The 19,763-nt window shown below is 34.3% G+C and overlaps 1 protein-coding gene across 2 annotated transcripts in view; it reads right to left on the reverse strand.

Moving 5' to 3' along the window:
• Positions 1–855: 855 nt before the first annotated feature.
• Positions 856–19,763, reverse strand: part of LOC144977342 (uncharacterized) — a 41,138-nt gene continuing 22,230 nt past the window's right edge. For both annotated transcript variants that reach the window (XM_078922433.1, XM_078922434.1), the window contains exons 9-17: positions 19,009–19,057; positions 15,927–17,304; positions 14,490–14,586; positions 10,476–10,576; positions 8,816–8,942; positions 7,132–7,223; positions 6,139–6,276; positions 3,961–4,056; positions 856–2,837 (exon numbers count right to left, since the gene is read on the reverse strand). In XM_078922433.1, the coding sequence (XP_078778559.1) occupies positions 2,718–2,837; positions 3,961–4,056; positions 6,139–6,276; positions 7,132–7,223; positions 8,816–8,942; positions 10,476–10,576; positions 14,490–14,586; positions 15,927–17,304; positions 19,009–19,057 (2,198 nt within the window). In that variant the 3' untranslated portion in view covers positions 856–2,717. The remainder of the gene's footprint in view (positions 2,838–3,960; positions 4,057–6,138; positions 6,277–7,131; positions 7,224–8,815; positions 8,943–10,475; positions 10,577–14,489; positions 14,587–15,926; positions 17,305–19,008; positions 19,058–19,763) is intronic.

The raw sequence follows: 19,763 nt of genomic DNA on the forward strand, positions 1-19,763 counted from the left end.
GTCGATGACAACAAATACCGCGGGTCTGTAATATTCAAACACAGAGTAGTATTCATACACAGGATCAGAGCGGGAGGTCATGAGATAAGAAAGGCCAATCTTTTTCACCTCTATTTATATCAGATTGGCGTTTGATATTCCATTAAGGAGACCAAAATGTACACAGTGTTTTCTTAATGATTAATGGGGAAATTTGATCTCTATGAAGTGATTATTGTTGCCAAGACTCTTATGTGGTGTTTTTACTAAATAATTATGAATATATTAGAATCTATCTTAGAGATAAATAAAGATGACGTTTGTTTTTCATTAAGACATGAAAAGCCACTGTCTGATAAACGTTGTTGCAATAATTGACATGCAAAATGATAACTGCAGATAAATGTAGAGTGGACTATGGCAAATCTGAAAAATTGCACAATTTCATAGCCGCCAATTAATTGGGATGCTGCTGAGTTGGAACGATTTGTCAGGAACCGAGACGTCCCAATAAACCGGCTTGAACTATAATAATAATAATAATAATAATAATAATAATAATAATAATAATAATAATAATAATAATAATAATAATAATAATAATAATAATAATAATAATATAATAATAATTATAATATATTATTATAATAATATAATAATAATAATAATAATAATAATAATAATAATAATAATAATAATAAATAATAATATACAATATTAATAATAATAATCTAATAATAATAATAATAATAATAATAATAATAATAATAATAATAATAATAATAATAACAATATTAATAATAATAATAATAATAACAATAACAACAACAATTTAAAATTCACTACTTAGTCAATTCCGATATTTTTCTAAAAACATTTTTTTTAATGGACTTTGAGTGCTTTGTTTATGTTTGTGCCAGAGAGTTTCAATATTAATCAATGGGCAGTGGATATTTACCACATATGAGTGAAAGCTTGACATTAGATTGGTCCTCCTTCTGCTTTAGATAATATAAGTGGTAATTTATACTACTCTAGGTGATCTAAAAATAAAATATTTTTAGAAAAAAAGCATGCCCAAAAAAAAAACCAACTCAACTTTCATTCAATAAATGGCAATTCATAATGTGAATACTGAGTGAAATGGTGATGGCACACCGGGTCAGGGACGGATAATGATATCGGTCAGTTATGATGACATGAGTAGAACAAGAAAAATGAGCAAAAATGAGACCCTCCTCCCCTCTTCCCCAGAAATCCCGACTCCTTGAAGTATAAAGTAGGGGTTTGACAAGCCCATAAGTTACATTTGAATCATTTAAAGCCAAAAAAAAAAAAAAGAACAGAAATGTGAAATTAAAAAAAAAAAGAAAAAAAATTGCTCCACATAAAGAGCATATTAAGTTAACTCACATTTCCTAATTGAGAATTAAAATTTGTATTTTAAGTTTTCTGGTTATCAGATTGAAGGGGTGAGTTACAAATTAAGCCAAGGGTCGAAAAGGAAAATGTGATATTTTTCATCGTAAAACTAATTTTTCCAAAAAGCATGGAAATAAAATCTACAATGGAATCCTGATAAAGCCAAGATTGTCAGACCAGCAAGATTGGATGACTTAACCCAGCACACTTCGATAACTAACAAAAAATTTAGGACTTATAAACCGTTACAGATTCTACTGTTTATTTAACGTGCCGATTCCATCTATTGGAGATTTGTCCCTTTTCATCAGCAAATAAATTCACGTGTTGAAATAATATAAAAGATAGAAATTGGAAGACAAAATAATTAAATTTAGAAATTCTTAACTCCAACAACTGTGAATCACAAAATATTCACTTTAACTTTCATACAAAATTTTATATGGAGAATATTGAACAAACTGGAATCGATGCTTCAATTTAATTTGCAAAAACATAATTCGACTTTTTGGTTTTCCCCTTAGTCGACAAAACATGATGAATGAAAAACTAAAGATGCATTTTGTCTTTAGAGTTTCACTCATCATGTTTTGTTGACAAAGGGGAAACACGAAACGTCCACATCATCTGTCTTTGTAAATTAAATTGAAGCTTCTATTCCATTTTATTATTGTAATTATTTATTTCTTTGAGCTTTAAGTAGCAACATTTGCATTGAAAGGAGAATATTGTGAGGGTTAACTTAGTGCATACTACTTATACATAAATAATATGAATAAGATGAGTTGCAGTGAAACATTTCAAAATATTTTAGCTATAATCTTATCAGAAGGGGAGGAAGAAAAGAAGCACAGTTAGTAGAACGTGCTTTGAGTTGGATTTTTTTTCCAAATCTTCCGTCCACTAGCTACTGCACTGCCACAAATAGCAATCCAATGGACGGCTGATGGTAAAAGACGAAAAGAGGCAGGCCCAAGGAAAACTGGAGAAGATCCATGGATAAAGTAAAGAGCTTAGAGAGGCTGGCCTAACCTGGAACGTCATCGGTGTTCACTCAGCCAACGAACAGAAATGGAAGTCTTTAGTAGATGCCTTATGCACCCCATGGCTCTATGAGAATTTATCAAGTTAGTAAGTTCTGTCCACCTAGTAGAGGTTAGTTATTGAAATATAATTCTGAATCTGACGGAAATTAGTGTATGATAGAGCAATTTCCTAACCAAAAGGTAGATGGCTATTGCTGTTGTTGCACATTTCACAGTACAGAAAGACGTCAAGGGACTCAAGGCTATCTATATAAAAATTATATCAATCAATCAGAAAGTGATTCCGTTCAACATATTTTCATTCTCGGCATTTAGTCTCCTGACTTCCTGTCTCAATGACTCAATCAGATTGTCCTTCTCAGCAATTGTCCGTTTCAGATGCACAATTTCCTGTGGACAGACGAAATTTTATTTAATAAATTGCCCGCTCTACTGTTGTTAAACCATCCTAAAACTGAATTTTGCTAGACTTATGCAATGATATATAAGGGCTGGTACATTCAGGACTACACAGTAGTCAAAAGAAGTTAGCTAGGTCCAACATAATCTGATAATCTTTGTCAACAATATTAATAATAATAATAATAATAATAATAATAATATTAATAATAATAATAATAATAATAATAATAATAATAATAATAATAAATAATAATAATAATAATAATAATAATAATAATAATAATAATAATAATAATAATAATAATAATAATAACAATAATAATAATAATCTATCCTTTAAAAAAGATAGGGTTGGGAATCAACATTGTTCCGTACAGCCAAGATTAAAATTTTATCATCGAGCACAGAATTACTGGCAAATCTAAATATTATAAAACTATTTTTTACAGACTGATATATGAGTGAGTTACTTGCAAACCTTGTAAAATTTCAAGCTAATTCTATTGAATGTTGATTCAAATGTTTTTTTAGAATATCTGCTAGGAAGTAATAATGAGTCCTTTAGTCTTTGGATTTGCCATAAAATGGCCGCCCGTAATGCTCAATCCTTAATTTGACCTTGGCCTTGGAAATGTCAATTTGGCTGGCCTGTTTCCACATAAAGAGTTGAGGCAAGTAACTCCATTATTTAATTAAAAATTGAAAAAAATAGAATTTTGTACGTTTTGAAATCAAAATCATAGCAATTTAGCTTCTTTTTTTTTCATTTAGAAATTATAAAAAATAAATAAAAATCAAATAAAATTCCCTTTATTCATCCCATAAGGGAAATTTGTCTCTAGGGTCTATTCCAAGGGAAGACTGGAATAACCCAGGCATCAGCCACAGTGCAGCGCCGCAATCTTTTTTAAAATAGGCTTCTCCCGAGAAATGTGTTGTGTTTCTTCCCAGTTGAGTAGAATATAGTAGCATGACATGTCTTATCCTATGGTAATTATTGCCATTGGCTTCGGAGCCCTTGTAAAGCACCTTTGAGCACGTTTTATGGATATTGAGCCATATAAAATCTCATAAAAATTGAAACAAAAACTTTTGAGGAGTAAATACCAACCTGTTCAGGAGACAAAAACAACTCGCTCTTCAATAAATCACCTGCCAAAGGTCGCTGCTCAGGATTGTCATTAGTAAGACGACAAATAGCTTCAGCCTGAAAATAGAGGCAATAATTTTAATGATAACTATTAGAAAGAGCCCTGATATGTCTATTCATTTAAGTATATTACACCAGAATCCTGTATATCGACTTTTCGTCAGCTTTTAATGCCATGAACACAGATATTATGCTTCAAAAGTTGTGCAACATGGATATTCCAAACTACCTTATTAAATGGTATAAAGAGTTTCTGACCCATAGACCGCAATGTGTAAAATTGGATGAAAATATCTCCAATAAAAGAACGTTGTCGAACGGATGTCCCAAAGGCTGCGTGAGTTCCCCAATCCTGTACATTTTATACACCAAGGACTGCAGACCATCCTGTGAAAATTGTTTTATAGTGAAATATGAAGATGATACTGCTATTCTTGGCTTATTAAAAGATAAAGTTACCGAAAAGAATTATTTCAAACAAATTAATATATTCACTGGTGTAAACAAAATCAGCTTGAGTTAAATGTTGAAAAAATGAAAGAACAGGTGTTTGGTGTAAAAAATAAAAACGACTTAAAGAGTGTGATGATCGGTAAAAATGATCTTGAGATAGTTGAATATTTTAAATATTTAGGAATAACCATTGAGAGTTCACTCAATTTCTCTCAACATATTAATATAATATCTAAGAAAGTTGCCCAAAGATTATACATTCTAAAGAAATTGAGAACATTTCAAGAAGGGAAGAAAACTATGTTAAGAGTTTATGACTCATTGATTAAAAATGTAATTGTGTTTGGCTGCACTATATGGTTTGGCGGATGCCGACTTAAAGATAAATAAAAAATTTCAGAATTTATCAAAGAGGCATCAAAAATAATAAACCATCCTCTTAATGGAATTCATAATTCATGGAAAAGCAATAGAAAGGAAAGCATTCTCAATTACCAACAATAAAAAACATATTCTATACCATGAATTTAGTCTTTTACCATCTGGGAGAAGGATTTGTCAGATTAAATGTAGAACTAACAAGTATAAATCAACGTTCGTTCCATCAGCAATAAAAATGTTGAATATTTCATACAGCAAAACCAAGGATTGATGCGTTGACTGATTGACTGGTTAATTTATTTAATGTTAGAGTAATTGACCAATTGATAATGATGATAATATTTGGTGTCGAATTGTCACAATGGTAACAAATTGTTGTGTATATTGCACGCGTGAAAGAAAGAGAGGAAGAGAGGAAGAGAGAGAGAGAGAGAGAGAGAGAGAGAGAGAGAGAGAGAGAGAGAGAGAGAGAGAGAAAATAAGTAGGAGTGAAATATCTGTTCAGTGTTATATAGTTATCATATAACGTTATAACAAGTGTAACTAAATGACAAATTGCCATATTTATGGACAATAAAGAACTATTATTATTATTATTATTATTATTATTATTATTATTATATTAATAACATTTTTAAAATGCGATCTTTGACACTTATTTGCTTGTTGAATTCTTATTTTCTCAGCAAACTTGTTATCTTATTAGTCCTCTTGAGCCATAAGGTCCTTAGAGTCCTTTTAAAAATCAAGTACATATAACCAATGTTCATGAAACTGTGACTAAAGGTCATTTTCATGACCATTTTGACACAAAAGACTTCAATATCAATTGATTAAAAAAAAAAAAACAAATAAGTACATATAAGCAATGTTTATGAAGCTTTTTGAAACATAAAGTCATCCGTATAGATTTATTTTAGAAAACAACAGAAAGATCTAGTGTCATAAGCTTCTCTGGGTTAAATAAGTATGCATAGTCAAAGACCCCAGAGACTGGCACTAAAATAGTAGCAAGAAAAGCTTCTTGAGGAGAGGAAAAAAAGTGGGCTAAGTTAATGCTTTGTCCACACTTTATCGACTCTTTACAAAGCTTTTCTAGTTACATTCGGTGCCAGACTATCTGCCTTTTTTTTGGGGGGTGAGGCTGAGGGTTATTTTTCATTATTCAACCCAGAGAAAGTAATGAAAACAAAATCTTTTCATAGTTTTTTTTGTTTAATAAATCATTATTGATTGTCTTCTTGTGTCAAAAATTTTATGAAAATGATCTTCTGTCACAACCTCATAAATAAACCCTGTTCTTACCTGCTTAGGCCAGCGTGTCTGAATGTCAAGTAGACAGGGACTCTTTGTTGGGTTCTTAATATTTTCCATCCTCTCCATGTCGGTCTTGAACACGTTGAATATTTCAAACAGGACAACTCCTAAACTATACATGTCACTCTGATGATGATGAGAAGAACAATTTATAAATCATTATCACTAAATGATATGGGAAAGGGACACAGAGACTAAAAATTGAAGAGTGTCTACCCAAACTTGGTTTGACAAAAGAGACTTCAGTAAGATAAAATATTGACGAAAATTGATGATTCTGTTTTATTAAACACCGGAACTGGAAAAATAAAGGAAATAAAAATATTTATTTGAAACAAACCACTGTGCCAAAAGGTTGTTTTGTAACATTTGACACACACACACACACACACACACACACACACACACACACACACACACACACACACAAATATGAATAGGAAGAATATTGGCCCCATAATTTTCTCTGGGATAAATAATAAAAAATAACTCAAGAACTGATAGTCTGGCACTAAATGTATGGTAGAAATAGCTTTTAAAATTGTCTAACATTGTGGACAAAGAACTCTGTCCACACTTTTTTCATCCTTTAAGAAAATATTTCTGCTTTTACGTTGGTGCTAGACTGTCAGTTTTGGGGATTTCTTTTCACGATTTAACAAAGAAATACTGATGAAAACAAAATCTTTCAAAATTGTTTCGAAATAACTTAATGAATGTGTCTTTTTCTGTAAAATATCTGGCAATGTTTCATACTGACTTTTCCAGATCTTTATCAATCACCAATGCCGGATCCATGCTTTGTCCCTTCAACAAAACATGTAAAGTTAACATGTAAAGTTAACATAATTCTTTTATTTTTTACTACACATTCGATTTTTAGAAATTAAATCAACTCAACACAATATTGTTTAGAGGCTGCGGGTCACATTTATGAATAAAAGAACAACAACAACAACAAAACAATTATCTAAATGTTACCTTGGCATTATAGATGGATCCTTGAATCTGTTCTGGTGCTGCATAGCCAGTGGTTCCCACACCTGTGGTGTGTTGTTTCTTTAGAGAAGGACCTGAGAAGGACACAAGGCAAAAACAAAAAAAAAATTTAAATAGAAAACATAAAAATTGACTCTAATAAAAAGCCACATTCTCTATAAATATAGCCCTGATTTTGTTTGTAAGACAAGGACTAATTATACAAAAGTCCCGCACTTTGTGTTTGATTTGGAAACCCGATTGAGTCCCCAATTGCAGCACAACATCGGGACGGAGTTCAAAACTCCAAACAAATCAGTGGTGAAAGAATCCTTCTATTTCTATCATATCACTCAAATTGACTTAAAATTACTTTAAATAATCACAAGATATTTATTCTTAGTTGTTTTTGTCTCCAACACAAAGCCCTTTGGGCTTGTGGTCTTCGATCCAGTGCCATTTTATAGTACGCAGTGGTCTTTTTCAGTTGTTCTCTTGTGGATAGTATCCATTGTATTGAGACTCAGTGGTAGAAGATGTCTGAGGTCTTGAAGCTTGTTGCAGTTGAAAAGTAAGTGATAAGTTGTTTTAAAAGACATACACATAATGGGCATCCAGGAGGTGGTTGAGGGTTGGATCTTTTTAGGTTTTGGTAAATGGGGCATGGTGTGTTTCAAGGTCTAAATTACAGTTTGGTCTTTTCTTTGTAGTGTTTTTAATGTTATCACTTATAAATATTCTTTAAAACTTTATCTTTTTCATATTTTGTTGTGTTTTGGCTAAAATAGTGCTGGACTGTTTGACATTTGTGTTTACTTGATATCATTGCATACCAAAGTTATTTTTGCCAACCAATAATCTGACATGTTGCTTACTTTTCTTCGACTAATAATAATTAACTAAATATAAACTGGATGTGTGAGGCAATGAAATTGATAGGTGCAGATATGAACATTTATTGCACCCTTGGTATTTTTTATAATAGAATAATAGAGTTTTCCAGTGAAATGGCAAAAAAATGTTTTTAAATCCGTTTTTCTTTACAACGATTGTTTACCAAATCTGACAAAACTGTTTGGAATTCACTTCCTGCATCTGTCAGATTCTCAAGCAGTGCTGTGGTTTCCAAGAAACGTCTGAAGTCATTTCTTTTCTCAAAGTGCTTATTATAGTTAATTGTTCTCATCTAACATTTTTTTTTCTCTCCTGTATATACCCATTCTCACTGCACATCTTTCGTGCATCTTTGCTGTATCTATGCACTTGCACAAGAATGTGTGTGTGAGTGAGGTTTTACATCACCGCATTTCGGCCCAGTTTTCGCAAAGTTTAAGGAACCATATCTTCTTTATTTATTATCTGATTTTGAAGATCTTTGACAACGTACAAAAATCTTACAAATAATTTAATTGCATGCAGATTAATCTAAATTATAAAATGGGTTTGGAGTGCCTATTATTATCATTATCATTATTATTATTATTATTATTATTATTATTATTATTATTATTATTATTATTATTATTATTATTATTATGATTATGATTATGATTATTATTATTATTATTATTATTATTATTATTATCATTATCATTATTATTATTATTACAAAAACTATTGATTCAGAAAAATTATTATGCTCAAAAGTATTAAGTATTTGAATTGTGGAAAGAAGGTAGTGCCATACCAGATGTCATCCAATCAAAGTAGAGTATAGAACATTCCTTTTCATCATGCAAAACCTCCTCCTTGGCCAGTCCGAAATCACCAATTTTTACATGAAGATTTTGACCAGAAAGAAATATATTTCTTGGCTAATGGGAGGAAAAATCAAAATTATTATTTTTTAAAAAGAATTAATAATAACAAATATTATAATAATAATAATAATAATAATAATAATAATAATAATAATAATAATAATAATAATAATAATAATAATAATAATAATATAATAATAATAATAATAATTAATAATAATAATAATAATAATAATAATAATATTAATAACAACAACAATAACAATAATAATAATAATAATAATAATAATAATAATAATAATAATAATAATAATAATAATAATAATAATAATAATAATAATAATAATAATAATATCAGCATGATTCACTTTATTTTTCTCTCCACAAATATATACACACAAAACAATACAATCACACACACACATACACACTCACACACACACACACACACATGTGCACATGCATACATACAAAAACACACATCAGTGCTGATGGCGACAAAAGGTTAAAAAGGAGGAAAATTTTTGAACGATTGGCTATCATTGATACTCTAGCAAACTTCTAGAATGTGGGAAATTGCACCAGTTTGTTCTATCAAACATCAAGTCTCTCAATGCCAGTACATTTGATTGGGAGGAAATGTAATTTTTCAAAAGGAGGAAAATACCTCCTCTGAATAAATTGAAAATCATCTATTTCCACGGCACGAGGAAAACCACCAGCATTTACACATACACACATGTGAGCATATTTGGAGCACAGGACTAATAAGGAGATTCTAGAAGTGGTAGAGGATCGAGCAGGAGGACAGGAACCACTGTTGTCAATAATCAAGAGAAGGAAATTGGCATGGTTTGGACACACTGTCCACCATGATAATCTGTGCAAGACCGTCTTGCAGGGCACTGTAGAGGGGCAGAGGAGAAGAGGAAGACAGAAAAAAAACAATGGCAAGACAACATAAAAGAGTGGACAGGCCTGGATCTCAATAGCCTTCTGGATACTCCTGGGCAGATCCGAGTACTCTGTGGTTATCGATAACATGTATTATCATGTCGTCGAGTACTCGTGTACATGCATAATCATATATGTAGACGTCTCTCTGATAGAAGCAAAGAGGAAAAAACTAACACCCCAATCATATTGCTCACTCAGCGTGAAAAACCAATGACATTAATGGTGACGATAACACCCTCGAGTTCAACAAACGAAAAGGGAGAGGTCTGTTGTACTCGTAGGATTCACCGCTCACTCACTGACTAACTGATGGCACACGACACAAAATGATGCAATCCCGTTGCACGCTACTATTATTGGCCTAGCTGTCTCGTTACCAAATCACGTCAACGATAACAGGAACAGATATTTAGCTGGTACATGAGTACGATTACTTCTCTTGTGTTGTACTCGTGTACACGAGAACACTGGGTGACCCGAGAATGGCTGTACTTCTGGGACAGGCCAGAGACCATGACGAATGACGTTATGTTGTGAAGTCTGCATCCTGCATGTCCCCCCCCCCCCGACGATCAGCTGGTCATGGGAATGAGTGAGTGACATGTGAGTATGCTAGTTTCTCTATCTCACCTTGAGGTCTCTGTGAATCAGTCCTCTAGAATGAATGAAGTCCGCTCCTTCCAACAACTGACGAAAGATGATCATGTTATTGGTGCACAAGACATCATGATCTGAGGATTGATCATTATATTTTTTTAAAATTCTTTTAATGCAGCAATGCAGTCTAGTGGTATGTGGCCTGCCTTCGAATCCCACTCTGAGCGGTACATAGTTGAGCCCTTAGAAAAAGCTCTTTACTCATATTCTCTCAATGTACTCAGGTGTAAAATGAGTACCTGTTGTCTTTGTCAGAAAAAAACCCCTGAAATATTGCCTAATGGGCACCGTGCCTCATCTCATGTCAAGTGTTGCTGTTGGCTAGGGACACCTTGTAAAGTACTTTGAGCATGTTTAGTGGATATTATGCTATATATGCTCAAGCTTTTTTTTTTTAAATTGAGAGTCCTTATATCAAAAGTAGAAAATTAGGGAGCAGGCAATGGTATGAGATACAGACCCGTTAAGGTGTGAATAGAATAGTGCCAGACAAAGAAGAAAGAAAAAAAAAATACAAGAAAAATTAAATACCTTCCCAAAAAATCAGCCTGCCTTGAGCATGGGACCAGTACTGATTCCTGGTGTGGTCAAGATTTATTCTGACTTCTAGCAGTGATTTGGTAGCTGGGTCTGTTAGATCTGGCATAAAGTGTTTTGCAAAAGACTAGCATCCTATCAAATGATAGTAAGCAACTGCTAATGTTCATTTAACACTATAGCAAACAAGAAAAACTCCGCCTCCATGCACCATATTCTGGCTCAGAAGGACTATTTTTTAAATAATACATTACAATCCATTCATCATTTTATAACAACTGTGATAAATTACGACTCTGAAGGACTACTTTTTAAATAATATATTACAATCCATATTCACCGTACATTGACCAATACATTTTCCTCCTCTTCCTCTTGTTCCTCCTCATCTTCTACCTCCAAATCCATAAGCATCACCCTCCCCCACCCAACACCCTTCAGATATTTCCTCTTTCTCTTAATTTTACCATGAGTGAATTTATAGTCATGTGGTATGCCACTCGAATTCTGGCCTGTGGGTTCCTAGTTCAAGTCCCACTGTGGGTGGTGCAAAAAATGAGTCCTTAGAAAAGGCTATCTACTCAAATTATTTCACCACACTCAGGTGTAAAATGAGTACCTGACCTGCAAAAGCATTGTCTGTCAAAAGATATTTATTTATTTATTTAATTCTTACATTTTTGATTAGTTATTTTCTTTATTGTCAACTAGACATATTCGAAAACACCAGCATGACTAGTAAAAATTTATTGTTGCCCTTTGGACAAAGCAATAGCCTTCTCAAATGCAAAGTAATCTCTATCGCCTCATTAATATTAATCTCAAATACACCATTTTCATTACACAGATGGTATTTAAGACTAAAAATAAAACTAAGTTCACTTCGAACTGCGTCTGTTTTGTGGCCCCGTATATCCTTGGTTGTATCTTTGTGTTGCTGAGGAGAAATCGGATTATTCGGAGCTCGTCTTCGTCTACTATGTCTGTTAATATCTCCAAAAGTTTTCCTCTGTCGATCGTATCAAAGGCTGCGGACATATCGATTCCGGTTATTGTTATGGATATGTTTTCTTTGAGTGCCTTTGCTGCCAACCATTTATGTGTCCATACAACGTCCGATGTGCTTCGGTCTTGGCGAAACCCGCTTTGGCTATGTGATAGATATTTTTCGATTTTCAGTCTAATTCTGTTGAGGACAATAGTTGACAGTGTTTTTCTTATGGTATTCAGTAATGTTATTGGGCGCAGGTTGTTTACGGGTCCTTTCGTTTTTCCTGTTTTTTTTTATTGTAATTAGGACACCGCTGTTTATGTCCCAGTCTTTGTGTGTTGAGAATGTTTTGTTCATTATGTTTGCAATGCTCAGATCCAGGGAGAAGGTACCGCATTTCAGCAATTCAGCGGAAATTTCATCTTCGCCTGGGGATCTGTTATTGTTTAGGCACTTTATGCTATTTCTAACTTCAGTTGTTGTGATGCAGTTGTTTAGGTAACATCGGGACCCCCCAAGGAGATAGTCTGAGCCCGATTCTGTTCACAATATACTTAGAACACGCTCTGAAAGAAGTTCGAAAAGTCATTCCAAAACCAACGACTCATATTGAGAATGCAATCCCTAGAGAAATCGCCTATGCAGATGATGTCGATTTTATTGGATCAACACCAGCAAATATAGACATCATACAAAATACCCTCATGAAATATAACCTCCAAGTCAATGCCAATAAAACCGAATTTACAACAATATCGAGGAACAAAGAAACCGGTACTTCTGTATAACTGCGGCACTTGGGCGTTGACAAAATCCGAAGAAGAACATCTGGATGCCTTCCATCGCACACAGCTAAGAAGGGTACTGGACATCAAATACCCAAAAAAGATCTCAAATGAATCACTATATAAGATCACAAAAGAAAGACCAATCTCCCTTGACATTTTACAACAACGATGGCAACTTTTCGGTCACATACTACGCAGGGACAAAAACATACCAGCTAACCAAGCCATGTCGGGATACTTCCAATAACACGGGAACCTTTTCAGAGGAAGACCGATCACAACACTCCCTGTGATCCTAAACAAAAACCTCACAACACTTGGACAAAGCATTAGTCTCATAACGGCAGGGGACCTTGAAAATCTGAGAACCCTAGCAGAGGACCGGCAATATTGGAGACACCTCACACAGGAAATACTGGAAACAGCCAAGGTGACCCGATCTTTCGGTCGAGACGCGAAAGGCATCTAAGTAAGTAGTAAGTTCACTTAATCATAAAAATTTTTTTTTTAAATAACCATCTTTTGTGACCAATCGCCTCAGTCTATTACTTTATTGTGGTGAACCATATTCAGAAAATTGAATTGAAAGGTCCCAATGCAGGGGGGTATTGATAGCTGGTAGAACACTTGAATCACAGGCAAAGGGACCAAAATACTTCACTTCCCGAGTGAAGTCGAGAATTTTTCTGACCCCCTGTACATCCAGCATTGATTGGGTAGCTGGATCCAGTAGATCCAATGAAAATTACTTTGTGATAGATTAGTGTCCTCTCCAAAGGGTTGCAAGCAATTGCTATTCTCTGTTTAATGCTAAAAAAAAAACGGGATAAACTTCAGCTCCATGGACTACTCATGTGGTTTCTCATACTGAAAAAAAACCAAAAAAACCCTTAAAATTTCATAACTCTTCACATTTTTACGTTAGATTACAATTTCGGCCATCTGGTTCATACAAACATTATTTATACTGTATTCAGGCAATGCATCGCATTTTTAGTTTCTGAAAAAACTTCCTTATTTTTTTTTCTTTTGTTAGGGGTGGGGAGAGGAATTGGAGCATGGAATTCATCTACGATTTCCGTTAATTCTCTTGCACTTGAAAGTTATTGAAAAGGCAGCTCAGAGGTAAATGGGTAACTGTTTCTGGTTATTTTCAAACTAATTATCCTTATCTATTCCTCTTTTTAAAAAATAGGGCTGGGGGTTAACCTTGTTCCATACAGCCCATGTTACATGTTTGCCAACAAGCACAGAATAGCTGGCAAATCTAAAAATTAAACAACTATTTTTTTACAGATTAATATACGAGTAACTTTCAAACTTTTCTTAAATTAAAGAGTAATTCTGTCACCCATTGACTCAAATGATTAATTGTAATATTTGCTGGGGCATGGTGGTCGGTCCTTAATTTGACCTTGGCCTTGGGAATTGCTATCTGGGAACCCTGTTGCCAGATTCATTTGTGCACACCTACAGACTTTATGACCAGACCAATTTTATTATTAATGGCTCAGAAGATTTCGTCCCAATCTATTCTATGTTAATTTCCACAATACAGTAATATAATAATTTTTTTTAATGAGTGCCTTTTTTTGTAATACCCTTTAATTCTCTGTAAATATTGCGGGTTCTCCACAAGTGAACAAAAATAAGTTTAAATAATCGACTCACAAGCAGCACTGAGATCGATGTTGTCATTGCGTTCCAAAAGCCATTCACACAATGTCTGGAAACACAATTCCATTTGGATGTACAACACAACAGAATTCTGGGGGATGCAAAATAGAAATACTAAATATCAAAAGACATACTACACGGATCCATGATTATGTCACACGATAATTCTGATGCAATTTATAAAGCTTCATCTTAAAAATTCTCGTTAGTACACAATTATACAGAAATTGAACGAGTGTTTTTGCATTGATAAATGATTACCAAGAATGAGCCAACAACTGTTTTCTTGAGCCCTGGAAATGTTTCATTTCTATTCACTAAACATGTTGAAAGTGCTTTACAAGGGGTCGATAGCCAACAGCAAAACTTTACATGTAGGATGAGACATGACGCCTTTTAGGCGATATTAGTTTTTTCCCGACAGAGACAATGCTGTTAAGACAGATGCTCATTTTACACCTGAGTATGTGAGTAAAGAGCCTTTTCCAAAGACTCAACTATACGCTGCTAAGAGTGGGAACCGAACCCTGGACCTTCCAGTCCGAAGCAAGCATTGTACCACTAAGCGACACAATGAATGCCAATATAATAAATTAAAGAGAGATGGTTTACAATAAAAGAATATCTCATCGTCTGACTGTATTCCTATCGGCCCAAGAACCAAATCCATCTTGTCTTGTAGGACAAGTAAAACAATGGTGATCATGGTCAGTGACTATACGGGTGGCAATGAATGCCAAAATATAATTTTATAAACCCTTTGGGTAATCCAGTTTACCACTTGGGTGTCATTGAGTACTTGGCTATGGTCTCATCTTTCCTCAGGACATGCTGCCTAAGCTAAAGCCCTGAGATCTAATTTAGGTTTTTGTTTTTAAGGGTTTTACAGCGTTTGCATCACATTAAGGTCATGTCAGCACCAGTAAAAAGGAAGAAAATGGGATAGTAAAAATTCTACAATTACAATTAAAGCACCCAAGAAAAGGTAAGACAAAGACGAATTTAGTTCAAATAGGAAACAGATGTAGATTCCATGAGCACACTATCAATGTACTTAGTTTGAGATTACCTAAATGTCTCATCCCGACACAAGCACAGGTCCCAACTGAGAGGAATACACTCAAATGTTTACAAATCATAAATACAATATGTTAACAAAACATAATACAGTGCATTACAGAGAGATGATTTACAAGACAAAAAATATCATCTCCTAAACCTTTAACTAAACATTTGACTGTTTCCCTCCCAGCCAAGGACTCCGACCAGGGCCAGGACAAAACCAAGTAATCTCATTCCATGAATAAAAAGAGGAAGACACAGTAAGTGCCTCTCTGCCCACTATGGGAGGCCAGGAACCCCACCCAGATAATTTAGGTCGTAATGTGTCCAAAACGTACTATTGCACCATAACTATAACAAATAATTTACCTGAAAATCATAACTGTGATCTTTTGCCTCCCCGGCACCTCGAAATTTGTCTCCTTCAAAATTACTTATACTTCTGACAAAATTTGGTGGGTTGAAGAACTGCTCTGCCTCCCCCATTTTAGTTGGGTCCCAAGAAAACGTGTCCATGTCACCACAAGTTGAATGTGATTTGGTTTCAACACCGGAATAGCTGCCACATCTTTGAGGTAAGTGGCAGTAATTGCCTTGAAAGGGAATGAGAGAAAGGTGTTTCTGTGTCGGTTCATTATATATTTCATGATTTGAATTCATGTCTATGCTCCTTCCATCAGCACAAGATTGAGAAATATTCAAGAGCTGATGATCTTGAAAAGGACATGGTGGAATATGTTCATTTGTGGATTTCACAGAAGAAGAGGTTTGTCTTTGGTCTTGAATAGAATTAGCATCACATTCCATTGAATTTTGATTGTCAATGTCATTTCTATCCCTCGATCGCATCACAGTTTGAGTTTGAGGTTGGAATAGAGGCAGGTCCTTTTGCTGAGAAGACAATATATTCTCTTGAGAACAGTTGTCAGAACAATAAGAATCAAGATGATCCCCAACTGCTGAGTTGGAATTTTGTGCCACGAAATTGGAGGAGTTTGCAACGTCACTACTTACATCAGAAGTTAAGGATGTTTGTTGCAAATCTGCATTAGAGACAGAGAATCCTGTGGAGGACCTGTGACTTTCAATGTCTGAGTCAAATGAACTACATCTAAGGTTTGAATTTCCGGGATCTTCCGAAGGGCAATTATTGACCTGAGTACCAAAGTGGTCTCGTTTAATTGTGTGCTTTTGAATATCTACATCGCCTTCATTAATATCATCTGTATCCTCATTTATGACTTTGTTATCATCACCCCTATAATCCTCATTATCATCAAAGTCACATATAACCTCGGTTACATTACTGGACGATGTTTTGAATTTAAAATCTGTCTTTTGAGAGGAAGTCTGTTTATGAATCTCATTGTCATGGGAAATATTAGGTTCATCTATACTGGATGCGAAGGAAGAGGAAGACGACAGTTCACTGATTTCAGTAATATGGCAACGATTAAATCGAGCACTGATCACACCGAGTCCGTCATCATTTATGGCAAATGTCTTATTCTTTATCTGATGAGTAGCTGTGGAAACAGTGGAGGAGATCGCATTTTTGGTCTGTACTCGTTGAGTAGAAATAAATGCACTTTCTTTCACTTGGCTGAAGAATCTGGCTCCGTACTGCAAGGGAATTCTTGGTGATACAAGATTTTGAGATAATCCATCCTGTCTACTCGTTTCACTGTCTGCTCTAGAACGAAACTCAATGCTTTGACTTTCATTATTAGTTTTCTTGTTCCGAGGACTGGGTGAAAAAATAGAAATTATTTTATTTTTTTTAAAAACAAATTTATTTCTGCATTTCTACTTGCATCATTTACAATCATATGTACTACAGTTTGTATAAAGATTAAATATAATTGGATCAGATACAACATAGGTTTTTATTTATACAGCTCAGCTGGTCGAAAACTTTTTTCACATAAAAAAAAAGGTTTCAATTCCATGTTAAGTCCAGGCTTCTATATTTTTTTCAATTGCTTATTTTTGCTAACCCTCCAAAGTGAAAAGGGTCTGTTAGATATGTTGTTAAGGACTTTTCAAAGGGGTGGCATACAATTTTTATTATCCATTCACCACTTCAAAAACCAAGCTAAACTGTGGTTCCATGGGCCTTATGAATCTGAAGTATTACCACTTTTTTTGCTTTTCTGGCAGATAAGAGTCGTGAAAATGCATGATTCCTCAATGATACATTGGTCAATATGCTAAGTTCAGACATTGATTAAAATATAAACCCATATGAATATTGGGTCCAAAACATCTTTCATAAATTCCATTTTTGTCAAATAAATGATTGCACATTTTCTGCTTTCCACATAAACCAACAAATTTAAACAATATTTCAACATTTTTGGATCTTTGGATTTTTATCCAATGCTGCTCCTCCATTTTTTTACTTTAGACAGTAGTGATCAAAGGAATTTAAACTGAGCAACAAGTGTCCAATCATTTAACTCATCCTTTCCTGAGTCTCCCAGTGACCATTGAAAAAAAAATTTGTCCTTCATAACCATATGGCCCATGATGCTGTTTATCCCGATTTCTGTGGCATTATTTAGCAATGACTATGAAAAATGTTTTTTTCTCTTTTTGAGGAAAATTTTTGTCTAAAATCCAAGCCCTATCTCCACTGAGTAAAAATGTTTTTGAATTTTGAAAATCCATTCATAAATAAACGGGTTATACAGTTTTAAAGGTGTCATTTATTTGGATGACCCGCAAAGAGGAAAAAAACGCGAAAATAGGGGACGCTCTTTCGGCATTTTTTTTTCGACCTTTCGTTGTATCTTGCGTAATAAGTGGATTAAAAGATTGAAACTTGAAGAGCAAATTAGGATGGTGTTTTGTAAAATACGGGAAAAGTACTCGTCATATTCATATGAAATTTTACAACCAAAAAGAAGAAATGTTCATGTATTACCTTGTCAGCGACAAAACCTCCGCGCCCGGTAGTTTTAGAAATATTTTACTATAAAGAGTAAAAATCTATTTTTAACGGTCTTCTGGTAATCGCACGAGTTTTGTCGCTTGACATAATCTAAAATGACCTTTTATCTAACTGTGTGCCAACTTTCAGTCATAATCATCGATAAACAGCGTCGTAATTAATTTTTTAAAATAGCATATACGAAACGGCTTCGTCCCATATTTTGACGTGAATTCGGGCACTTCGTGAGCGAAAAAGAGGCCCAAAGATTTGTGCGGGATAGTCATTGCTACATTATTGCTTGCTACTATTACAAAGGAAGATAGTCTATTGCGAAGTACTGTCCATCAAATCTTATTTCAATAAAAGAAAACCTGACTACATCCCCGTTTTATAACATACCCTTTGCTGAAAAGACAAGCGTTTCATCAGGATCTATCAGGATTTCCTATTAATTCATCCCTCCTATATCAATAATAAAGCATTATAAAATGACAAAAGTAGATTTAAAAAACCCACCTGTCTGTGAATGACATTCCCTGACTAGCTGTATGTTCAGATGAAGTTCCTGAAATAAATTCTTTGATCAACAATCATTTGAACATAAAGAAACATTCTACTGCTGTTGCTACTACTACTACTACTACTACAGTCCGCTCCGGATAATCGCAACTCGGTTAATTGCAACTTTCGGTTAATCGCAACAGTTCCTAAGAAACGGAATTAATTCTATATAAAAGTCACCGGTTAATTGCAACAAACTTCAGTTAATCGCAACGAATTTTCGACCTCTAAAGGAGGAAACTTCAAGGAATCGATCAAACAAAATCTCATGATTAGATTTCATCATGGGTGAAATCATGACATGTTGAAGAATCAAGAGTGGGCGGGGTTTAATACTACATTAGTGTGTCACCACCCTATTAGAGACAAAAGAGGGCAGGGCTTTGCAGTTTGGGTTTATGCGGTCATCTGTGACCATTAGATATAGGGCGAGTGGGCTGGGCATGGTTTCCTTTGTTTAGTGACTGACAACTGTGCATTGTGATCAACGGGGCTGGTGAGAGCTTATTGTCTCTCATCACGGCTAAGCTCTTGGACTCGTACAAATGTTGAGAAGCAAAAGTGAAAATGAATCCAATCTTAAGATGTCGGCTTGCCTCAAAGCAGTTTTTGCTTGTCAAAATCTATACAGGGCTGCCATATATCAAATTGCTCAGTCTGTGGTGAATTCAGAACAATGTTTACAAAAACTGGTTTGAGTTTACCATATG

This window comes from Berghia stephanieae, chromosome 7, assembly GCF_034508935.2.
Source record: "Berghia stephanieae isolate SIO BIC M18660-M18661 chromosome 7, UCSD_Bste_1.3, whole genome shotgun sequence".
Classification (NCBI taxonomy): domain Eukaryota; kingdom Metazoa; phylum Mollusca; class Gastropoda; order Nudibranchia; family Aeolidiidae; genus Berghia; species Berghia stephanieae.